This window comes from Glarea lozoyensis, assembly GCF_000409485.1.
Source record: "Glarea lozoyensis ATCC 20868 chromosome Unknown GLAREA8, whole genome shotgun sequence".
NCBI classification, from domain to species: domain Eukaryota; kingdom Fungi; phylum Ascomycota; class Leotiomycetes; order Helotiales; family Helotiaceae; genus Glarea; species Glarea lozoyensis.
In genome coordinates, this window is record NW_007361003.1 from 1,327,264 (window position 1) to 1,346,590 (window position 19,327).

The following is a 19,327-nucleotide window of genomic DNA, read 5'->3' on the forward strand; positions in this document are numbered from 1 at the left end:
GGGGGGTTTGGGGGGGATGGTCAGCGTGACAACTGCTAGGGCATTCTTGCGAGTGACAGGCAAGTGGAAGGAATTGATGGCCGGTCATCATTGTTCAAAGGGTCATACCAAAAACGCACGCAACCGCGAGGACTTGGTTGATTGTTTCCCTGGGGGGTGGAGTTTGGAGTTCGGACACTCACTGGATATGCACAGAATTCGGTTCAGGAGCACGGTAGTAGATCCCGCTCGAGGAGCTGCAGGATGCTTCCACGAAAGCTTCCATCGCTTGCGCAGCTTCCATTTGCGGTGCGGTGCGGTGCAAGCATGGCCATCATTTCATTTAACGAAGTGTTGGAGGCTTGGGAGCTGGGGACGTGCCAATGTGGCCTCAAAGATGTTGCTACTTTACCTGTGTTGGAAGAAGCAACGGAAGCTTGTAGTGTAATAGTAAGGTTGGATAGAGGCTCGCGGAGCTATTGTATAGAAACTGTATCTGCGACCGAGAGCTGTTGCTGTCATAAGGTTCTGGAATCATGGACACATTGCGTGTAAGGCTGAACTGGACCTGGACGTGAGTGCAAGGGGGGGAGAGGCGATAGCTGTGGCCGCACCGGTTCACCTATCGCCATACTTGTACCTGGGACTGAGAAGCGGCTTTGCGTGCATGCCATTCCGGCAAAGGGACTCGTACTATGAGATGTAGCATTTGTTTATTTATGTCAATTGGTGCTTGCTGGTAGTATACTAGTACGAGTATTACTTGATCTGGACTGGAACTGGATGCCAGCATTGCCAGGCGCATAAGAGTGATGACCCCAATCCGGCCTAGCGCACAGCGTCTGTGGTCGGAGATATTTGAGCCCTGTCGCCGCGTTGCTTTGCTTTCCTCTGTTTTGCTCGCTGCTGCTGCTGCTACTGGCGTACTAGAACACTGCTGCGAGTCCGCGACTGCCCTACTCCCCTACTCCCCTTCTGCCCTCGACTCTTTTCCTCTCCACCAGAACCAGCACCACTCCTCGCTACGAACAAGCGAAACCACGCGAGCCCGCAATACTGGACTGTACCCGTACGAGGACAAGCGGACGGCCAGCCAGAGATAATTGCCGCCAGACCAGACCACCTGCGACGAGTGCATCCGAATAGCCTCATTCTTGACGGAAGCGTGGTGGTTGACAAAATCTCTGCGCGGCTTTGCGCGTCTGACGAAAAAGGGCCTCCGGATTTTATGGCGCAGCAGAACCAGAACCATCGCAACTCACACGCACTTGCACTCACACGCTCACCACCACCACCACCACCACCACACCTACCATCACCACGTCTCGCAGCCATCCGCATCCGCATCCCCATCTTCATCGTCCATCCCCATCGCCGTCGCCGTCTCCCTTCCCCTCTGCATTAATCCCGCCCGACCACCAAGCATCCCTCCGCAGAGTAGGCCTGCGCCATCCTCACCTTCAATGTCGAATGCGCAACCTCAGGGTGGCCAGCCTGTGAACCCAAACGCCTACCCAAGCCCTTCCTACCCGTCGCCGTCGCTCTCGAACAACAATTCCTCCTACAACTACCCCCCTCCGAACCCTCAGCAGGGTGAGCCGTATCGCGCAAGTCCCACCGGCAGCACCAACTCGGCTTCATTGTCGCTGCCCTCGATGCGCACCCTCGACCCCATCCAGCAGCAGCAGCAACAGCAGCAGCAGCAGATCATGAATTCCGGTCTTCCACCCGTCGCTCCTCCAGGCTACTACCACCCCAGCCAAGGGCTGCCGCACCCGCACCATCAACAACCACCGCAGTATAATATCACGTCCGACCCAAACGGACAGAACCTGCGATACCAACTGCCACAGCACGACGCGAGAGTCATGTCGGGCGGTCGTCACAAGAAGGTGAGCCCGTGCCAGCCCCCGGCGTCCTCGATCCCAGCGGGGCGCAACTCGATGTCGGCCCTCATCGTTTGTCGTGTATGCTGACGTGCCATCGTGTAGGAAATCAAGCGTCGCACCAAGACCGGATGCCTCACCTGCAGAAAGCGCAGAATCAAGGTCAGTTCGCCGTGTTTCCTCTGCGCCGTCGTTCGTGGTTTGTCGGGTGAAGAAGGAGGTTTGAGGTTCTTCGCGATGCGTTCACTTTCGTTTATTGCAAGCGAATCTACCTAAGTCTTCGCTTGCAAAGGCACATGTGCTCGCTGGCCTGCTCAAGCCGCGCGAGCGACGACAAAATCGCGAAAAGCCTCAACTCGACGCGAATCTTTTTCTCCCATCACCACCGTTTCCCCGGCTGGCGTGAGAACGTTTCCCGTCCGCATCGTCGCCCCCTTCTGCAACAGCTCCCTCCAGTACCTACCCTTGCTAACCTCGCGATCAGTGCGACGAAGCCCATCCTGCCTGTCGTAACTGCCAGAAGTCGAAGCGTGAGTGCATGGGATACGACCCCATCTTCAAGCAACAGCCAGGTACGGCCGCAATCCAAATTGCCCCATCCTCTGCTTCCGCTCAATCTGGTTTAGCAGCGACGGCCAATCCCTACCAAACCCAACCGCAGATGTCATACGGCATGCCTCCTGCCACGACGATGGGTTACGAGAACTCCCTCTCTGCCGGTGTCAGTTCGCCCGGGTCCGCCAACCAGAATCAGTTCGACCAGAATAGCTATATTGATCCCGCCCTCGAGGCAGCAGGCCCGGCCAGCGTAGGAGGATACCAGTCTAGTTCAGGTATGCCACAACTCCTTCACGATACACTCCGCCGAGAGATGCACAGTGCCAGCCCCTACTCTTCAAATGCGTCCGACACCCCGCATTTGCGAGGCGGTGCTTCCTCTTTTGTCATGTCCCCTTCAATTGCATATTCAGAGGAGGACGACGCTTACACCATTGTTCCAGCCAGACGAACCGTTGCCCAGCTTCTCAACCTCGGCGGTTCCGCACCCGCATCTTCCCCTGCCGACCTAAGCCAGCTACAAAACCGTCTCGAAGAGAGCAAGCATCTTTATTATTCCATATATGCGCCTGGACTGGAGAACTTCCTGGAGACGAAGTGGTTCTCGAACAAGGGCCTGAACCAGATGTTGGGCAACAAAGAGCTAATGGACCAATTTGGGGTGCTCCTTCATCAATTTGGAAAAGTAGCGCAACAAGATCCCAAGGAGATGGCGTACACAGCTAGCATCGAGGCCAGAATCGTTTGGTCCTTAGCTAACATGGTCCGTCAACGAGTCGGCGGCGACATGAACGGTAACAAGGAGTTGCGAACCGTCCCGGCCATTGACGATCCGATGGAGGCAGCAAACCGACTGTCGATTTTCGAAAGCCTCTTGACGAGCAAGGTAGCTACGTCTAATCCTTTAACAGCTCCAGTCCCTGGAAGCACCGATCATCACCGCCTCCGCGAGCTCGAGTTCTGGCATACGCTTGGCAACTTTGTCTGCCTGGAAGAGGACGATCAAAGTGTCACCGTGCCAAAGGACACGGACGACATTTTGGCAAACCTTCGGAATCTTCTTGACGGCAGGGAGAACCGAGATGTGCTTTACTCCATCGCGGTTGTGCGAGCTATTGGCCCTCGAATTCAGGAGTATACCCCAAACGAGACACCGCTACATCTTGATGAGAGCGACAACAAAAGCAAACTTCTTGTGGCGAAGAAGTTTGTTCAAGATGAAGCACAAGGCCACGGGACAACCAATGTCATTCGCCGCCTGTGTGAGTTAGCAGCAAGATCTTGGTCTATGCCTGCTCCTGCTCCTGCTGTAGCTGCACCAGTCGGTGCAAATTAAATTCGCTGTTTCTCCTCTGCCACACTCTCTAGAACTTGGGCGTTATTCCAAAACAGAGGATAACTAATTGAACACCCAACTTCACATCACTCGGCGCAACGGAATACTTAGGCGTTGTTTGCATTCTCATTTCATTTGTCGCTGCATTAAAGGGGAAATATTGGGTTCTCATACTTTGTCGACTCTGCTTGGCACTAAATCGAAGCATCGAAGCTAGACACGGATGGGGAAATACATTCTGTTTCTTTTTTACCAGCGCGCAATGAGCAACAACACCAGATGTAAGCTTAGGAGGAACCGGGGACGACAAAATTTCTTGTCTTTTTTTATTTTTTCTTTCTTCTCCTTCATTGCGGGAGCTTGGTAGACTCAGGGGAGAAAAAGGTACCAAAAATATAAACCTGGTTCAGTAGAACGTGCCATGTTCGACTCTATTCATCTAGAAATGGATCTGGAGATTTCCGAGCGATTGGAAATTTGACTGAATATGGTAGAAGAAGATTGATAGCAGTCTGTCAACGGTTGTCGATCATCGGATGGAGAGAAAGTCTTATCTTTGAGGAATGTTATGATAGCGGGAGGAATGAATACCACAGCCGAATTATATTTCTCAATTGAATCGTGATTTAATGATGCTCACTACGAGATAATTTGTGATGCTTAACGTACGGAGTAGCAATACTCGGTCACGGATACCATCTGACACGTGACAGAACAGATTTCGCGCTAGTGGCCTAGCGTACGCTAAGGATTTAAGCTACAGGAAATTCTCAACTGCCAAAATATTGATTCTTCTCTTACCAACACTGCCATTGCAAGTTCTCAACCACACGACACATCATGATATTTTCCTGATAACTATTGACTAGCGATTATTGTGTGGGCGGATGTGCATATGAGGTGAGCATCGAGTATTTCATTTCTCCTCCCATCCTTCAATGATGAGCAAAACACACAATTGAACAATCCAACTCTTACATCATTATGGTGATTTGTATTTTATTCTGATACACATTTGCGCACTACTCACCACTTGTCGCAGTCATTGGATGTAAAGCTAATCAATCGCAGACTTCTTTGGGATTTCTCTTGCCGCTACTACTCCTCATCTGGATTCTCTTAAAGGTTTGTGCGAGATTTTATATGCTTTTTCATCGCCATCGCTTGGGGTGTGATGATCAATTGACACTATAGGAATTCCTCATTCTGAAGTTATCATGTAGATTCTGTCTTTTAAAAGTTTCAGCCTTGTCTGACCCCTACTTTATCCTGGCACATTTATTCTCAACACTTGATAGCCTTTTGCTAATGCTCGTTCAGGTACATACACTTTCCAACACCCTCCATTGTCTCTCCCACATACATACTATGACGAACTTTGAACGAACGGGCGGACAGACTGCGCACTCTCCACTTCTATTCCTCATTAAAGCAAGGCGTACAAACCTTGTTGGGGTAGTCAGTAGAGAAGTGCTTGTTGAGAACTCGTCAGCTGAGCTATTACAATTTGCGACCTGTCATTCGGTGGTTTGCGGTGTAGCAATACTTATGCTAACGTCGCTCATTCACAGGTAAAGATGTTCTCTTTCTGTCGGCTGAGACTATGGCATCACATGATGAAACTTATTCACACTGTTTGAGATCTTCGGATCGCTGAACGTATAACAAAAATTCTGATTTAATGAGGTTCGTTCTAATCTCCGCGTGCGTCCTACCACCAGCTAATGAGTCTGCAGCCTGACAATATGCCAATGCCTCTCGATAAATTTGACCTTGTTATGGGACGAGCTGTCGCTAATGCTATTATCGCGACTAGGGACTTTTACACCCTATCCAATGAAGAGTTTTCTAGGTAAGACCGGTGTTGTCTCTTTATGTCCTATTATATTCTGATGAATCCAAATATTCGCTGTGTTCTTTCTGAGTCAAATCAATGACAGAAACATATATTTCACCTTGGAGAACTGAGAAAAGTTGTTTGACTTGTCATATGTATCCCGAGAACCGGAAATGTAATCAGTCTAACTCATTTCTAGCTAAGGTCAGGATAAGACGTCCCCGTTACAATGAGGGGAATCAAGTATTACGCAGCAAAATATAATACAACATGTGGTTCAATAGTCTCCTCCATGTCCCAGTGCTGTGCCATCATGCTCGAGTGCCTTTGACGCCCCCATTGAACGAGGTCCTAACTTGTGGGCGATGTTGTTCTGTCTGCCTGGAGTATCCGTCTGTATGCAAGATCTTCCTATAGCACCAGATAACCCTCCTCTACCTCGTGCTTTACGACATCGCACTGGGAATCCATATCACTAAAACACATTTTATATCTCCCAAAATACGTAGTGAGCTTGTGTAGGGCGTAGTCGTTCGAGTAGAAATTGTTACGCTACGTACAGCTTTTTGAAACCCTCAATCAATCGTCGTCGTCGTCATCAGATCCATAACTGACAAGTGCAGTTACTTTTGAAAGTTTTGTGCCCTCGCCGTGGTGTTCCGACGTAGCATCTGAAACATCCCCTCGAGTTGCTGCCGAGGAGACAGTGTCTACTTTGGCCGCGTTAGGCTCTTTGACTTCTCGAGTTTTTGTCAAAACACCAGGCTCCTGAGTCTGCGCATGATTATCAGAAGTGGATGACCTTCGAATCTTGACGCCTTTTAACCCATCTTTGTCTTTAACACGCTTGCGTTTTCTTCCACCAGCTATCCAAGCCCCCTCTGCAACTTGCGACCCAATGCGTAGCTGCGCGGTGGGTTCATCTCCTGTCCTAGCCTTTCTATCGGCCTCGTCCTGTTGTTGCCTGAACAAAGCTAACCCCTCCGCTGTCTCCTTCTTCACTCGCGCCTCCTCAGCCCGTGTGCTCTCGAGGACCGAGTCCAGAAACTCTACCTCGTCCTGGTCCAAGGCCCGGAATTGATTCTTCAATCTATTTGCTTCTTCGAATGCATCTTGCTTGGCGGCTATTTGTTCAAAGCACACCTGCGTGATCAGCCCACTTGCAATTTGCGTATCAAGAATGTCGTGAGTCGGAAGATACCTTTGTTTGCCTCTAGCGTCTCGTACAAGCTCTTTCCATCCGTTTGGCGACGAGCCTCGATGGCTTTTTTCTGGATATTAGCTTCAATTTCTCGCTGTGCCGAAAGCCATGCCTCGTCTCGCGCGATGGGGGCATCTGCTGTTCCGCCCGACACGAATCCGGAAGACATGATGGCAGAATTGGCTGTTAAGGTGGTCGTGTATCGAGTCTCGCGTCGGGAGCGTTGGGATTACCTAGTTTGCCTCGATGGGACGTCCCGATGTCATCGGCGAAGTACGAGAAGTTGCCCGCTTGCCCGGGACCTGAGCTCCGGGCCGTAAACCATTCTATGATCAGAGGTGAAATCGTAGGTATTCACACCAGATTTCGGTTATGGCGCCAATTCAGATGGTGTGCATTCATCTGAAAGAGACACAGTATGCATTAATTATAATTTACTACTTTTCGCATTCTCCCCCCCTGGAACCCCTTTTCACCACCTCAAGGACATCCAGCTCCGGCACTGCTTGTCCACATTCGGAAGCATTATCGCTCCGCTTCGGCCGAAACCCCCCTCAACATGATAGGCGCGCATCGCCGTGGACCAACGTCCGTCTCGTTTTTAGGCTAAACAACGACGAGGGAATCGCTTCTCGTTTCCAGAACCGCCATCATTGCGATCACTCGCAGTCTGCCACCATGCAAGTCTGCACCCACGATCCACTTAGGTGGGATGTACCCCGGCTCCCGCACTTTACCCCTCCCTGGTGGTCGGTTTCGCCTCCTTGAACGTTGTGTGCTGGTGGTTGCTGGTGGTCGCCTACGCCATTTCGGTGTATCTATAAGTGGGATGCTGCCGGCGCGGGAGTCCAATTTGCTCCATGTCAGGGCATCGAGGGACACAATGGCGGATCTCGACATCTCGGATTGGCAGATTGGCACAAGAATCTGTAGTTTGGCGTCATCTAGTGGGCTTCTACCAGTACGGCTTCGTCGTTGCGTAACCATACGAGGGCCTACCCTACCCAAGCTTCCAGGAGCCGCTATCTTTTTTCCCTCGCCCTCGCCTTGATGATCCACGAGCAGAAACAGCTATAAGTATAGCTGGACCTTCGCAATTTACCCACGCCTCCTGCCCTTGTTTCCCACTCTCACTCTCCCGATTATCTACCAAACCACCTAGGCATCCCTCCCTGATTCCTCCGCAAAAATGTCTGCAACTTCGTAAGTCTAGCCTCCTTCTGCCCCGGGTCAAAGCCGCATTCATGTCGCAGCAGAAGCCTGCGTCGACTGGCGAGCGTGACCTCGCATATCTCCTCCCGAACATACAGCTCACACCTTCATCTTTCCAGAAAGACTTATACTCTCAATACCGGGGCCAAGATCCCAGCTTTAGGTCTCGGAACATGGCAATCTGGTCCTAATGAGGTCGAGAAGGCGGTTGAGATTGCTCTCCGAAAAGGATACCGTCATATCGATACTGCCGTATGTACAATTATTGCACCGCAGGTTGGTGGTAGGAGCGCTGACCCATCATATAGCTTGCCTATGGCAACGAGGCTGAGGTTGGTCGAGGAATCAAAAACTCTGGCGTTCCTCGGGAAGAAATATGGCTTACTACCAAGCTTGACAACCCATGGCACAAGCGGGTGTCTGAGGGAATCGATTCTTCCTTGAAGTCTCTTGGTGTTGACTATGTTGATCTCTACCTCATGCACTGGCCGTCCTCCACAGATCCAGATGACCTGAAGAAACACTACCCAGACTGGAATTTCGTCAAGACATGGGAGGAGATGCAAAAGATCCCATCCAGCAAGGCGAGAAACATTGGTGTCTCTAATTTCGGCATCAAAAACCTTGAGATTCTCCTCAACGACCCGACTTGCAAGGCAAGTAGCTTCGTTTTCCCGCGATCATTTGCCGTCGCTAACCTTATCGTGTAGAAAGTACCAGCAGTTAACCAAATCGAGCTTCACCCAAACAACCCTTCTCCAAAGCTTGTCGCATATAACAGTTCCAAAGGCATTCACAGCACTGGGTACTCTTGCCTCGGGTCCACTGGTTCTCCTCTTTACAAGGATCCAACCCTCCTGTCTATGGCTGAAGCCAAGGGCAAAACTCCTCAACAAGTTCTTCTCGCTTGGGGACTTCAAAAGGGCTGGTCGGTCATTCCCAAGTCAGTTAACAAGGAGAGAATCGAGAAGAACTTTGAACTCGACGGATGGGACTTAACTGACGAGGAGGTGAAGAAGTTGGATGGTCTTAAGGATCGATTTAAGGTGTGTGGCGATGCTTGGTTACCAGTCAAGGTCTTTTTTGGGGATGACGAGTAAAAACCTGGAAGCGGCCGGAAGAGAAATAATCTAGCACCAATTATAAAAGATTCCCATTTGTATATCTGAGTTGCCAGCACATTTGCAACCCCTGTACGAACAACAATTTATCCGCACAAACTGGACCACGTAGCGGAATTCCCGTGAGATGCATGAAAGCTAATAGACGCCCATTCTCAGACTAATTATTCTGCATTGATATAACGAGCCGGATCACGCTGAAGTTGTAGGAATGAATAATGAAGGAAATCTCGGTTGGCAGACAAAGCTGGTCCTGCTCTGGCCATCGAAACCCATGATTGAAGGCTAAGGTCTGGGCCTCGGCTCTTGTGCACTCTACCTCCCTCCAAATAATTCCTCGACCTGCCGCATCATCTCAATCTCAGCCAAAACTACCGGCATTCGACAACTGCCAAACTCAATGCAGTAACATTTCGCCCGAAGTGCAGGACAAGAGCACAGAGATGCCCTCCTCCTCGACTTCCAGTTGTCCCTTTTGTACGATATCCCAAGCGCATCCTCCGTCATCCACTCCTTCTCACAACCACGAACTCACCGACCCGCCATCATTCGTAGTCCTTTCCACGCCCTTGGTTCTGGCCTTCCTGGACATTCTACCCCTAGCGCCAGGCCATCTTCTCGTCACCACGCGTCAGCATCATGAGAAAATAAGTGATGTGTCAGAAGAGGAGGCTGTTGAGCTGGGCCGATGGCTACCAAGACTAAGTAGGGTTAGTGCACGGGTGGGCGAGGTGTGGGATTGGAACATTGTGCAAAACAATGGTATGTTTATCGCCTTGGTTACGGTTATCTGGTGAGTAGAATATCTGCTGAAAGTGCAACAGGAGCAGCAGCAGCACAGGTTGTCCCGCATGTTCATTTCCACTTAATACCACGGCCTGGTCTAACACCTGAATTGCGGAATCGAAGTTTCACGATGTTTGGGCGTGGTCAGCGAACCGAGCTTGACGACGAAGAGGCGGTAGTGCTTGCTAGGAAGTTGAGAGATGAGCTCCGGAAGGAGATCGCGAGGCTCGAGGGGGGCAAGTTATGAGTCGAGCTTTGGCTGATCCTAAAAGATGAGACATCTTAGCATGGCACAAATCATAGACGGATTATTGCGTGGGCGCCATCGAATTGACATAAAAGGCATTATCAGCTTCAAGTGATATGGTTGGATGATCAGCATAGACACAGCACATGGATAGAGGAAGCCTCAGTGGGTTTTGAAATTAGCGAATGCGAGTGGACTTTACAACATGTACTATTTAGATAGTGTTACATTTGCAGGGCATTTTGGCGCCGGCTGCAAGATTGCCATATATGATGGAGAATCCTGGACGTGTTTCTACTCTCACTTCTTGAAGAGGATGTAGCTCTTAACAATAGTGCTGGATAGGCAATCTGGGGCGACCCTTTGCCAGCTAACATTTTACTTAGAAAATGCCCCCTGGCATACTCGTGGCGTTTGTCTTTATCTATTCTATCACCATGAGAACCAGTAAAGGAGGACCATGTATCATGTCGGCATCTTTGGCGTCCTTCACAAGGCTCCGGGCACTTTCGAGGGTAGCTCAGAGCGTTTAGAATTATGTCAAACAATGCGGGAAAGCGTCGGTGCTGCAGCGTTCACCTGAAAGCAGCCTTGAAGCCTTTGAAGTACCCTTTGCGGAATGGATTCAATTCATCGGCGCTGACTCCTTGGGGTTCCACTCTTGCTTCTTGCACTAATGCAACGACCTCTGAATCCGGAATTCTTCTGTAAGTGATGAGCTTCCTCGACCCTAAATAATTAGCCTTTTGTCACTATTCACATGCTTGGGAATTTACTGACATTTGTTGAATTCTTGAGTACAAATGCTGATGACCTCGAGTGCCTGGTGTTGAGGAGGCTTGATCTCTTGATTTTCGTCGTTAGATGTTGGCATCCAAAATGAGATTCGACCGTTGTCAACCAGTGATATAGAAGCAAATTCAAGAATGTCATCTAGCATTGCTAGGAAACTGTATGGTTTCTTCGGAGGTATATATGCGTCCATGCTGATATCACATTAGCGAATACCTCACTGCTCGCTCCCTGTACCTACGTGTGATGAGCTATACCATCCCTGACAACTGGCTCTTTTGACTTTGTCGGATCTCTGCTTCCCAGTACTTTCAGCCCTTCTCTAATTCCGTAAGGAGGATCACACAAGATGCCGTCAAACACCCTCGTACACCTCAGTGGTGTGTTTGTGAGATCTGCTATAAAGCTATCGCCAAACATATCAGTGATTCCATATTGGGCGAAGTTTGTTAGCAAATTGGGCTTTTGACCCCCCTTTCCTCGGATACTTCGACCGTCAATGTCACTTCCAAACACCAGGGCGCCAAAGTGTGCGCAAGCCACTGGGAAGCTGCCTGAGCCGACAAAGGGATCATACATAAGTCTGCCTGGAGCAGCAAGTGTAATGTTGGCAGTAATTAGAGCCAGCTCCGCATCCATAGATGTGGTGCAAATATACTTCCTCTTCTTGAGGTCGTACGTACCGATAGAGTCACGATCACTTGCACCGACGAATCTGCCCATATGGACAGAATTCGGTTCACAAATTCCGCGTCGATGAGCCTGAAACTCCCATTCTTCGAAAAGCCAGAACTCTTGTTCTGCGCCTTTCATTTTGATCGGTCCTTCAAACTCAAGAAAACTGAGGCTCTCTATAAGCTCTCGTTGGGCTGCGTTAGAGCGTGCACCCTGAAACGAATCGACTGAAAATTTGAAAGAGGATTTTTTGTATAAGGGCCACAGATGCTGGGATACATTGCGAAGATTGAGATGAAGATCCTGGTGGCTGGAAGCACTTCCCCAAACTTCATAGACTGCTTTAGCGAGGATGCTCCGCCTGATTAACTTCGCAGCAGCCTCTTCAGATTGAAGCTTCACAAAGCAGAAAGGTGACTATGGCTGATGGTAAGTTTGACGTCGAGAGGTAGGTAATGAGTCGCACTCACGCTTGGACTGTATGAAAGGACTTCTAGGTCAATTCCGTGAAGAACTGCTAAAGCCCGGATTTCTGGAAGACGAAAGGTCTCATGGACATGCGTGAATCTAATCATGTAGTCCATGATCAAAGTCACTATTCGGGGTTCTGTGCCTGAGATAATACATGAAAGCTGGATCTGTGACTCTGGTGCAGGAGACTTTTGGCTGCCCAGGTGTTTCTCAAGCTTGTGAATCGTGCCAGCGGCCCACTTTCGCTTAGCACCACCAGTGCTCACCTCAAGTACGAAAGACTCTATGATGCCGTGGTACTCGCCTTTCTTACACCAATAATGGTGGTCCAATGAACATTCTCATCCTTTTCAATCTCACCCTCCAGTTGGCCGCATCACGTCGAGCGCGATGTTGGACTTTCCAGATGCATGGAAGAGCGAGCAAAATTGCGAAGTTACTCACGGTGTGATGGGCCATCTGGACCCCCAGCAACCGCCGGTCAAGAGGAAGCCATTCTCCGCCATTCTTACCCATCCATTCTTACACAAGGTAATTCGCTCGCATCCCTGGGTCGTTCCACGTACTTATTGGCTCGATAGGTTGAGCTAGTTCTGCCCTCCGAACTGTACGATCTCATAAAAGATGGGCTTTGTAAAAATGTAGAAGCTCCCATCTACAGCCGCGTGATTTTACCACTGGAAGCACTCCTGCAGGGGGCGTTCTTCAACCAGTACATTAAAGTTGGTCCGTACTTAGATACTACTCATATGTGTCGCGGTCTCGTGTCTTACTGTCACAGGCAATATCATGATGCTGTCGGAAGGTAACTCAGAAACTAACAATGTATACTCCCTCAGAGAAGGCAAGCTTCCCATATCGTGTGAATCTGCCCTCCGCTAACGTTTTTGTGGAGGGATCCTAACCCTACATCTGGATAAAGAAAGCTATCAAAAGGCTGGCATAGAGGGTAAGCCGGAAGGAGTAAAGGGGAAGCGAGAGGGAAAGCCGCGATGGGGTTAGTTGTTCTTCTCGTTCAAACGATGTTGACCTGACGAGGCACTAGTTGTTGAGATTAATCTGCGCCTTCCATCCATGCTTCATGGGAAAAAGGGCTTTGATAGAATCGTCTACGCGTTCAAAAATGTCTTACAGTCACCAGTCACTTGGTTGTTTCACGACCTAACCATGGGCGGTTCGATTCCTTGATGAGCTGATATCGAGCTATGCTAACTAATTTTCAAGCCTCGGGATCCGATATACTTGCCTCGCATTTTCCAAGCGCAAAGGTCTGCAATCCGATGGTGATCGAAAATTTCACATGCGACGTTCCAAATTTCAGAGCACCTACCGATAATATTCCTGCCAATGATGGCGACTTTGAGGACTACTCTGTGGACATGTACGAATGGCTGGCACTGATGCTTCTCCAAAGCCCACGAACATTCAAGGACGACAGAATCGATCCTCTTCTTTCTCGCTGCCGGGCTCCAGGGATTTCCGTCACAAGTAGTGGCCTTGTCAAAGTCACATGGCAAGGGTTTCTTTCCCCTATGTGGGCCCACAAGACTTTCGTCGAGATGCTGCTCACCCTTCCAAGCGATGGTTGGTTTGCGTTCGTTGTGGGTGGCTTCAGCGATGGATGGTTTAGAAACTGTAGAAGTAGCACGATACTGAAACTTCCGGATGCCTCGAACGAATACATGCTTTGGGATATAGCGTGACACCGAGGAAGTTGTCTCAGCTAGTACGTCTTCTTACGTCCCTCTCATGTCCTATGTCACCTCTAATTGCTTCCGTGATGAGTTCTCTCAGTTGTGCTTGACCAACTTCGCCCTGAAAATCTTCGCGGGCTGCTAACTCCTCAATTCTCCTCTTGAACTCTTGGTCAACCACCTCATCTCCAATTTCATCTGGTGCGAGTGTCCCTATGTTGATCTGCACTCCTTCAGGGATTGCGAGAGGTTGATTGGAAGTCGATTCAGAGGCGACAGAAGCGTCGTGGGCCTGTGCTACGCCGTTTTCCAGCTGCTTTATCCGTAGATAGACTGCAACCTCAGGAAAATCGCCTTCTTCGGTGATTTTCTCGAGAGCAGTTGTGCCATCATCCCCACGGAGAGAAATGCTTGCGTGCAGCTCTTCCACCAGCGTCTTCGCACACTCCACAGTTTCCACCACGAATAGAGCGGTCTCTCCGTCTTCGTCTTTCAGATTGACGTCAACATGGAACTCATTGACGAGTGTCCGAAGAAGATCGATGTGATTGTACGAGGCGGCGGCGTGGAGAAGAGAATATCCATGCTCGTCCTGTGAAGATGCGAGTGTGGGGTCGGATCGGAGTAAGGGCAGTAGAGTGGGAGAGTTGTCGGCAGCCAACAGGAATTGATTGGGCTGAGAAGGGGGCATGTTCGACGGACGGATAGCAGGTGTGGTGTGGCACAATTCGATAGTTGTCTGATATGGTGTCGTGGGGTTGTGTTGAAGAGTTGCAGCCAACGCCAACCTCGACCTAAACAAGGCTGAGAATAAATGGGCCTTCCCGCAGGTGCAGAGTTGTGCAGTGTCACGCCATCACGTGACTGCGATCAGACGTAGCAAAGAAGCGAATTTCTGGAATCGATTACCGTTGAAATCTTAACAACACTCCTCGCTCGAGCTTGTAACAGTCAGGCGCTCTTCGTTTCTTCGATCGAGTCTGCCTGAATTAGGTCTGACTCAATTGTCCTTGCGGCTTTCTTCCATACTTGTTTCACCAGTATTGGCTAGGCGCGCGGCGGGCTACCTACAGCCACGACCGGCGTGTAGTCATTCACTCAGCCCTCAAGTTGAGGTCGCATAGTGTTTGGCCAGGGGTGCCATCCGTAGTCCAAAGGAACACTTCAAAAAGCTGATCCTACTGCTCGGTTTGTAAATGCGCTCTGGTCTTTCCAAACATCTTTTCTCGGTGTTCTCTTCACTGCGACTACTTAGCCCTCCACTGGTACCGCTTTTGCCAACTGTTTCTCGTCGCACTTTCGCCATGGCGACCGCCAACGTTCCCTACGCCAAACAGGATACCCAAGAAGTCCAAAGCTTGATCCGAAGTCTAGAAGCAAGCATCGGCAAGGGCAAAAAGAGTAAGGGTTTTAGTTGCAAGTCGGCCAGCTTCAATGTAGCTGGCTCGCCCAACAATCTTCTCGTTCATTCATGGCGCTTCCAAGACTGGGACTATAAGCTTGATAACCTCCCAACATATGCTCGCGGTCTGTTTACGGGTAAGAACGAGCATGGCCAAGCGGAAATTTGCGTCCGTGGCTATGACAAGTTCTTTAATACCGAGGAGGTCAACGCTACCAAGTGGAGGAATATCGAGAACAACACCAAGGGCCCTTACGAACTAAGCCTCAAGGAAAACGGCTGCATCATTTTCATGAGCGGTCTGTTTGACGGTACCCTGCTTGTTTGTAGTAAACACTCGACAGGTGCAAGAGGCGATACCCTTAGCCATGCCAAAGCTGCTGAGGCATGGGTAGACAAGCAGCTGGCGGCCATTGGCAAAACTCGAAGGGACTTGGCCAAAGAGCTGAGAACCAGAAATGCTACCGCGGTCGCTGAATTGTGTGATGACGACTTCGAGGAGCACATTCTTGCTTATGGGAAGGGCGATGCCGGACTCTATCTCCATGGAATAAATATTAACCTTCCAGAGTTCATGACATACCCGGGCGACCAGGTTCAAGCATTCGCCGAACAATGGGGGTTTCGTAAAACCAATTATTTGATTCGGGAGGACATTGAAAGCACGAAGAAATTCCTCGAGGAGGTAGCTGAAACGGGCCACTACGATGGGCGAGACATTGAAGGCTTTGTTATCCGGTGTAAGACCAAAATAGGTGGAAAAGGTCCATATGTGGACTGGTTCTTCAAGTACAAGTTTGAGGAACCTTATTTGATGTACCGGCAATGGCGCGAGTGCACAAAAGCAATCATCTCCGGAAAACCACCACGCTTTCGAAAACACGTCTCGATTACCGAGGAATACCTTCTCTATACTCGCAAGAGACTCGCGCAAAACCCGCGGCTTGGAAATGCCTATCAGCAAAACCATGGTATAATCCAGCTGCGTGACGACTTTTTGAAAGAGAAAAATCTCAAGGGATCAGACATTATCCGTCAAGAGTATGCTGCCTTAGGGGGTGCACCTGAAGATGTATCTAGTAACGTTATTCTTGTGCCTATTGCAACTCTAGGCTGTGGTAAAACCACTATTGCACTTGCCCTAGCACATCTGTTTGGCTGGGGCCACGTCCAAAACGACAACATCACTGGAAAAGGTCGGCCCCCAAGATTTACAAGAGAAGTGCTGAACCTCCTCGCGGACCATCCAGTGGTGTTTGCGGATAGAAATAATGCTCAGAGACATGAAAGGACCCAGCTTGTGGGTGATGTCCATTTGACACATCCTCATGTCAAATTGGTTGCACTCAATTTTGTGCACACACCACAGTCGCTCGCGAAAATCCGGGAAATCACCCAAGCTAGAGTCTTGAAACGTGGAGACAATCATCAAACCATTCAGGCGGCTTCTGACGCAAATAAGGTCATCGGCATCATGGAGGGGTTCATTCATAGATTTGAAGCACTTAATCCGCACGCCCAACCTGACGACGGTTTTGATCATGTTATTGACCTTGACCCTACAAAGGACTCGAGGGAAAACCTGGAAACTGTCATCTCCCAACTCAACGCTACTTACCCAAAATTGTTCACCGACATGCCCTCGGGTGAGGATCTCGATGATGCTATTGCGACTGCGCTGAGTGAATATAAACCCGAGATTAGGCATGAGATCGGTAAAAACGGGGGTCCAAAAGGCAAGGGACCCAAGAATCAACCAGTGAGTGTGACCCCAGATAACTTGTCCCCTTGGAAACTGTTCCTAAGTCATTATAGAAACAGCAGCCTCAGAAAGTCAGTAAACCGCGCCCACTTGAGTACATATCGGTCAATTTACCCAAAGGTGAAATTGAAAATGTTCTAGATGAAACATTTGCCTCTGTGTCTTCGAATAAGGCGAGATTCTTCCGACAATTGCAAGAATCCCGTCGAGTTCAAGTTGAGTTTCATGTCACCCTTATTCATCGCGCTTCATCAAAGCAGCATCCAGAACTTTGGGAGCGATATCATGGTTTACACCTAGCGAATGATGCGTGGGAAAATCGATTAGGGGAATGCCAAGTGCAGCTCGAGAGAATCGTATGGGATAACCGAATCATGGCTATAGTAGCTCGTATTGTCGATGAGGAGTGGCAATGCAGTAACGAGATAGCACATGTTACTGTGGGTACGAGAGGAGATGATGTCAAGCCAAAGGAGAGCAATGAAATGTTAAAACGATGGGCCTACGAGGGAAGTGGTGACTCTACTGGCATCGGAGAAATTGCTATTCGGGGCGGAGTCGTTATTAAAGGGATCGTGAAGACTGTTGCATCCAGGTAGGGATGAGCTCAGGGAAAGGGTAAAAGCTTGGAGCATATGAATTGGACCCATGAGATGCGTGTTAGCATAACATACGAATGCATAACAATGTAACACAGTATTCGCAAAGGCAGACATTTTACTTTGTACTTAAGTAGAGATATAGAGGCAGCTCAGATGTATCTGGTATTTAATATTCCCTTAATACATTCATAATAAAGGGTTCTGAAGGCTGTCACATCGTGGCACAAAAAAAGTAGAGCAATCACAATAGCAGTGACCCAGACATTTTTAAGACGAGCAACAATCCGAGTCGATGTAGCAGGTCATCTAACGTGGACAGAATGAGTATTCTCCGGCACCGTCGATAGATCATCCGTAAATCGTCTAAACTCAATCGTTACCTGGGTATTTCGGCGTAGAACGCATTATCGTTACCCTAGGACGAGATCGACCCGAGTATTCCGTAAAAAGCCTCCATCCAAACATATGCTCGTTGGTGCATGGCATACTTCCACCCAGGGCAAGAGCGGAATGAAGCATAATACAAAGACGATAGTGCTCAACCAGATCGGGAATCCAAGGGATCCCCATACCTTGCTATGTCTTCGTCAGCAAGCCAATTTCCGTGTCTCTGCGCGTGTAAAGACTTACCTGGATCCCAATCTCTATCGACCTGCATCTCGTACGCACGTTGATGCTCTTCGGCAAACTTCTTGGTACTCCAGCTCGATCCGGGCGTTCCAAAATTTGCTTTCGCGCCATTGCCATCGCCATTGACTCGGACGGCGCTTTGATTGGACTGATTGGGCTTCATTTGAGAGAAATTGGGAATCGTGTTTTGGGAGGATAGATGAGGCGGGGAGTCTGGAGCTTCCATCATGACTGCGTCGCTGTCGCCCAGTGCTTGTGTGGATGCTGCAACCGGAACGAATGAGAATGAATGATGAGTTGCGAAAATCGGATATGCTTACAAGACATTGGAGTTTGCAAGCAATTCCCAAAGGAGATATCCTCTCCTAGCGACAAATATTCACCCCCGAGGCGATATGGGCGTTAGTGACTCGTCGTCGGATTAGAGAGAAGTTGAGGCTGAAGCTGAGGCGCGGGGCGCGGACCGACATGGATGGGTTCCAGGTTGCAGGTGGAAACTTACGACCCCGAACCGAGACCACGGAAGCGTCTGAAGTCGTCCTGGCGAATTTCCACACAACACCAGTACTCACATTCGGCGATCAATCAACTGCCGCAAACATGGTCAATAAACCAGTTATTCCAGACGCTTGGGATGATGATTGGGAGTCTCAGGCTGACAAGGAAGAAGGAGGGGTCGCTATTGCAACCTCCGCAGATGTCGTCAAAGTAACCCGTGCAGAAAGACTAGCGCAACACGCCGAAACGAACAAGAAGATTTGGGATTCTGCGTATGGCTCTATAGGTGTCTATCAGGTTGCTATGCTAACCTGCCTTAGGGAAGAGCCTGAAACATTTCATTTTCTTGCTGCGCGCGACACCGTCCCACTAAAGTCAGAGTTCAAACCTGCCCTCAAGGTACTAAGTCGTAAGCCGACGCCCAAAAGGATCCAGAAAATCGATCCCATCACCGGCCTGTCTAAGATGTCATTGGAAGATGACGATGATGAAGTCGTCCAGACTACACAGCCTACGCCTGAAGAGCTCCGATTCAAGGCACAACGAGAGCGAGAGGAGAAGCAGAAGCGATACGATGAAGTGCGAGCACGAATAATGGGCACACCCTTAAATTCTGGTGGTAACTCGCCCGGTGCTAT

General features: G+C 49.6%; 10 protein-coding genes across 10 annotated transcripts; 6 read left to right on the forward strand and 4 right to left on the reverse strand.

Annotated features, from left to right (window-relative positions):
- Window positions 1-1,442: 1,442 nt before the first annotated feature.
- Window positions 1,443-3,759, forward strand: GLAREA_11825 (Zn2/Cys6 DNA-binding protein; the record flags this gene model as incomplete). Its single annotated transcript, XM_008089968.1, has 3 exons — window positions 1,443-1,871; window positions 1,971-2,027; window positions 2,350-3,759. 3 exons carry the CDS (start codon window positions 1,443-1,445, stop codon window positions 3,757-3,759), a joined length of 1,896 nt encoding a protein of 631 aa, XP_008088159.1.
- A 2,416-nt stretch (window positions 3,760-6,175) lies between these two features.
- GLAREA_11826 (uncharacterized protein) lies at window positions 6,176-6,966 on the reverse strand (the record flags this gene model as incomplete). The annotated part of the gene is made up of 2 exons (XM_008089969.1): window positions 6,176-6,720; window positions 6,798-6,966. The coding sequence occupies 2 exons, from the start codon at window positions 6,964-6,966 to the stop codon at window positions 6,176-6,178; spliced, it is 714 nt and encodes a 237-aa protein (XP_008088160.1).
- A 1,020-nt stretch (window positions 6,967-7,986) lies between these two features.
- On the forward strand, window positions 7,987-9,109 carry GLAREA_11827 (NAD(P)-linked oxidoreductase; the record flags this gene model as incomplete). Its single annotated transcript, XM_008089970.1, has 4 exons — window positions 7,987-8,000; window positions 8,129-8,261; window positions 8,318-8,669; window positions 8,724-9,109. 4 exons carry the CDS (start codon window positions 7,987-7,989, stop codon window positions 9,107-9,109), a joined length of 885 nt encoding a protein of 294 aa, XP_008088161.1.
- Window positions 9,110-9,573: 464 nt separating this feature from the next.
- GLAREA_11828 (HIT-like protein) lies at window positions 9,574-10,163 on the forward strand (the record flags this gene model as incomplete). Its single annotated transcript, XM_008089971.1, has 2 exons — window positions 9,574-9,892; window positions 9,955-10,163. The coding sequence occupies 2 exons, from the start codon at window positions 9,574-9,576 to the stop codon at window positions 10,161-10,163; spliced, it is 528 nt and encodes a 175-aa protein (XP_008088162.1).
- Window positions 10,164-10,738: 575 nt separating this feature from the next.
- On the reverse strand, window positions 10,739-12,214 carry GLAREA_11829 (S-adenosyl-L-methionine-dependent methyltransferase; the record flags this gene model as incomplete). Its single annotated transcript, XM_008089972.1, has 4 exons — window positions 10,739-10,893; window positions 10,944-11,149; window positions 11,197-12,047; window positions 12,101-12,214. 4 exons carry the CDS (start codon window positions 12,212-12,214, stop codon window positions 10,739-10,741), a joined length of 1,326 nt encoding a protein of 441 aa, XP_008088163.1.
- A 961-nt stretch (window positions 12,215-13,175) lies between these two features.
- On the forward strand, window positions 13,176-13,757 carry GLAREA_11830 (ribonuclease P 40kDa subunit; the record flags this gene model as incomplete). The annotated part of the gene is made up of 3 exons (XM_008089973.1): window positions 13,176-13,275; window positions 13,326-13,685; window positions 13,741-13,757. 3 exons carry the CDS (start codon window positions 13,176-13,178, stop codon window positions 13,755-13,757), a joined length of 477 nt encoding a protein of 158 aa, XP_008088164.1.
- A 63-nt stretch (window positions 13,758-13,820) lies between these two features.
- Window positions 13,821-14,486, reverse strand: GLAREA_11831 (Ankyrin repeat-containing protein; the record flags this gene model as incomplete). Its single annotated transcript, XM_008089974.1, has 1 exon — window positions 13,821-14,486. The coding sequence occupies one exon, from the start codon at window positions 14,484-14,486 to the stop codon at window positions 13,821-13,823; it is 666 nt and encodes a 221-aa protein (XP_008088165.1).
- Window positions 14,487-15,099: 613 nt separating this feature from the next.
- GLAREA_11832 (P-loop containing nucleoside triphosphate hydrolase) lies at window positions 15,100-17,558 on the forward strand (the record flags this gene model as incomplete). Its single annotated transcript, XM_008089975.1, has 2 exons — window positions 15,100-16,956; window positions 17,013-17,558. The coding sequence occupies 2 exons, from the start codon at window positions 15,100-15,102 to the stop codon at window positions 17,556-17,558; spliced, it is 2,403 nt and encodes an 800-aa protein (XP_008088166.1).
- Window positions 17,559-18,099: 541 nt separating this feature from the next.
- On the reverse strand, window positions 18,100-18,417 carry GLAREA_11833 (uncharacterized protein; the record flags this gene model as incomplete). The annotated part of the gene is made up of 2 exons (XM_008089976.1): window positions 18,100-18,137; window positions 18,192-18,417. The coding sequence occupies 2 exons, from the start codon at window positions 18,415-18,417 to the stop codon at window positions 18,100-18,102; spliced, it is 264 nt and encodes an 87-aa protein (XP_008088167.1).
- A 242-nt stretch (window positions 18,418-18,659) lies between these two features.
- GLAREA_11834 (uncharacterized protein) lies at window positions 18,660-19,021 on the forward strand (the record flags this gene model as incomplete). Its single annotated transcript, XM_008089977.1, has 2 exons — window positions 18,660-18,961; window positions 19,015-19,021. The coding sequence occupies 2 exons, from the start codon at window positions 18,660-18,662 to the stop codon at window positions 19,019-19,021; spliced, it is 309 nt and encodes a 102-aa protein (XP_008088168.1).
- Window positions 19,022-19,327: the final 306 nt, after the last annotated feature.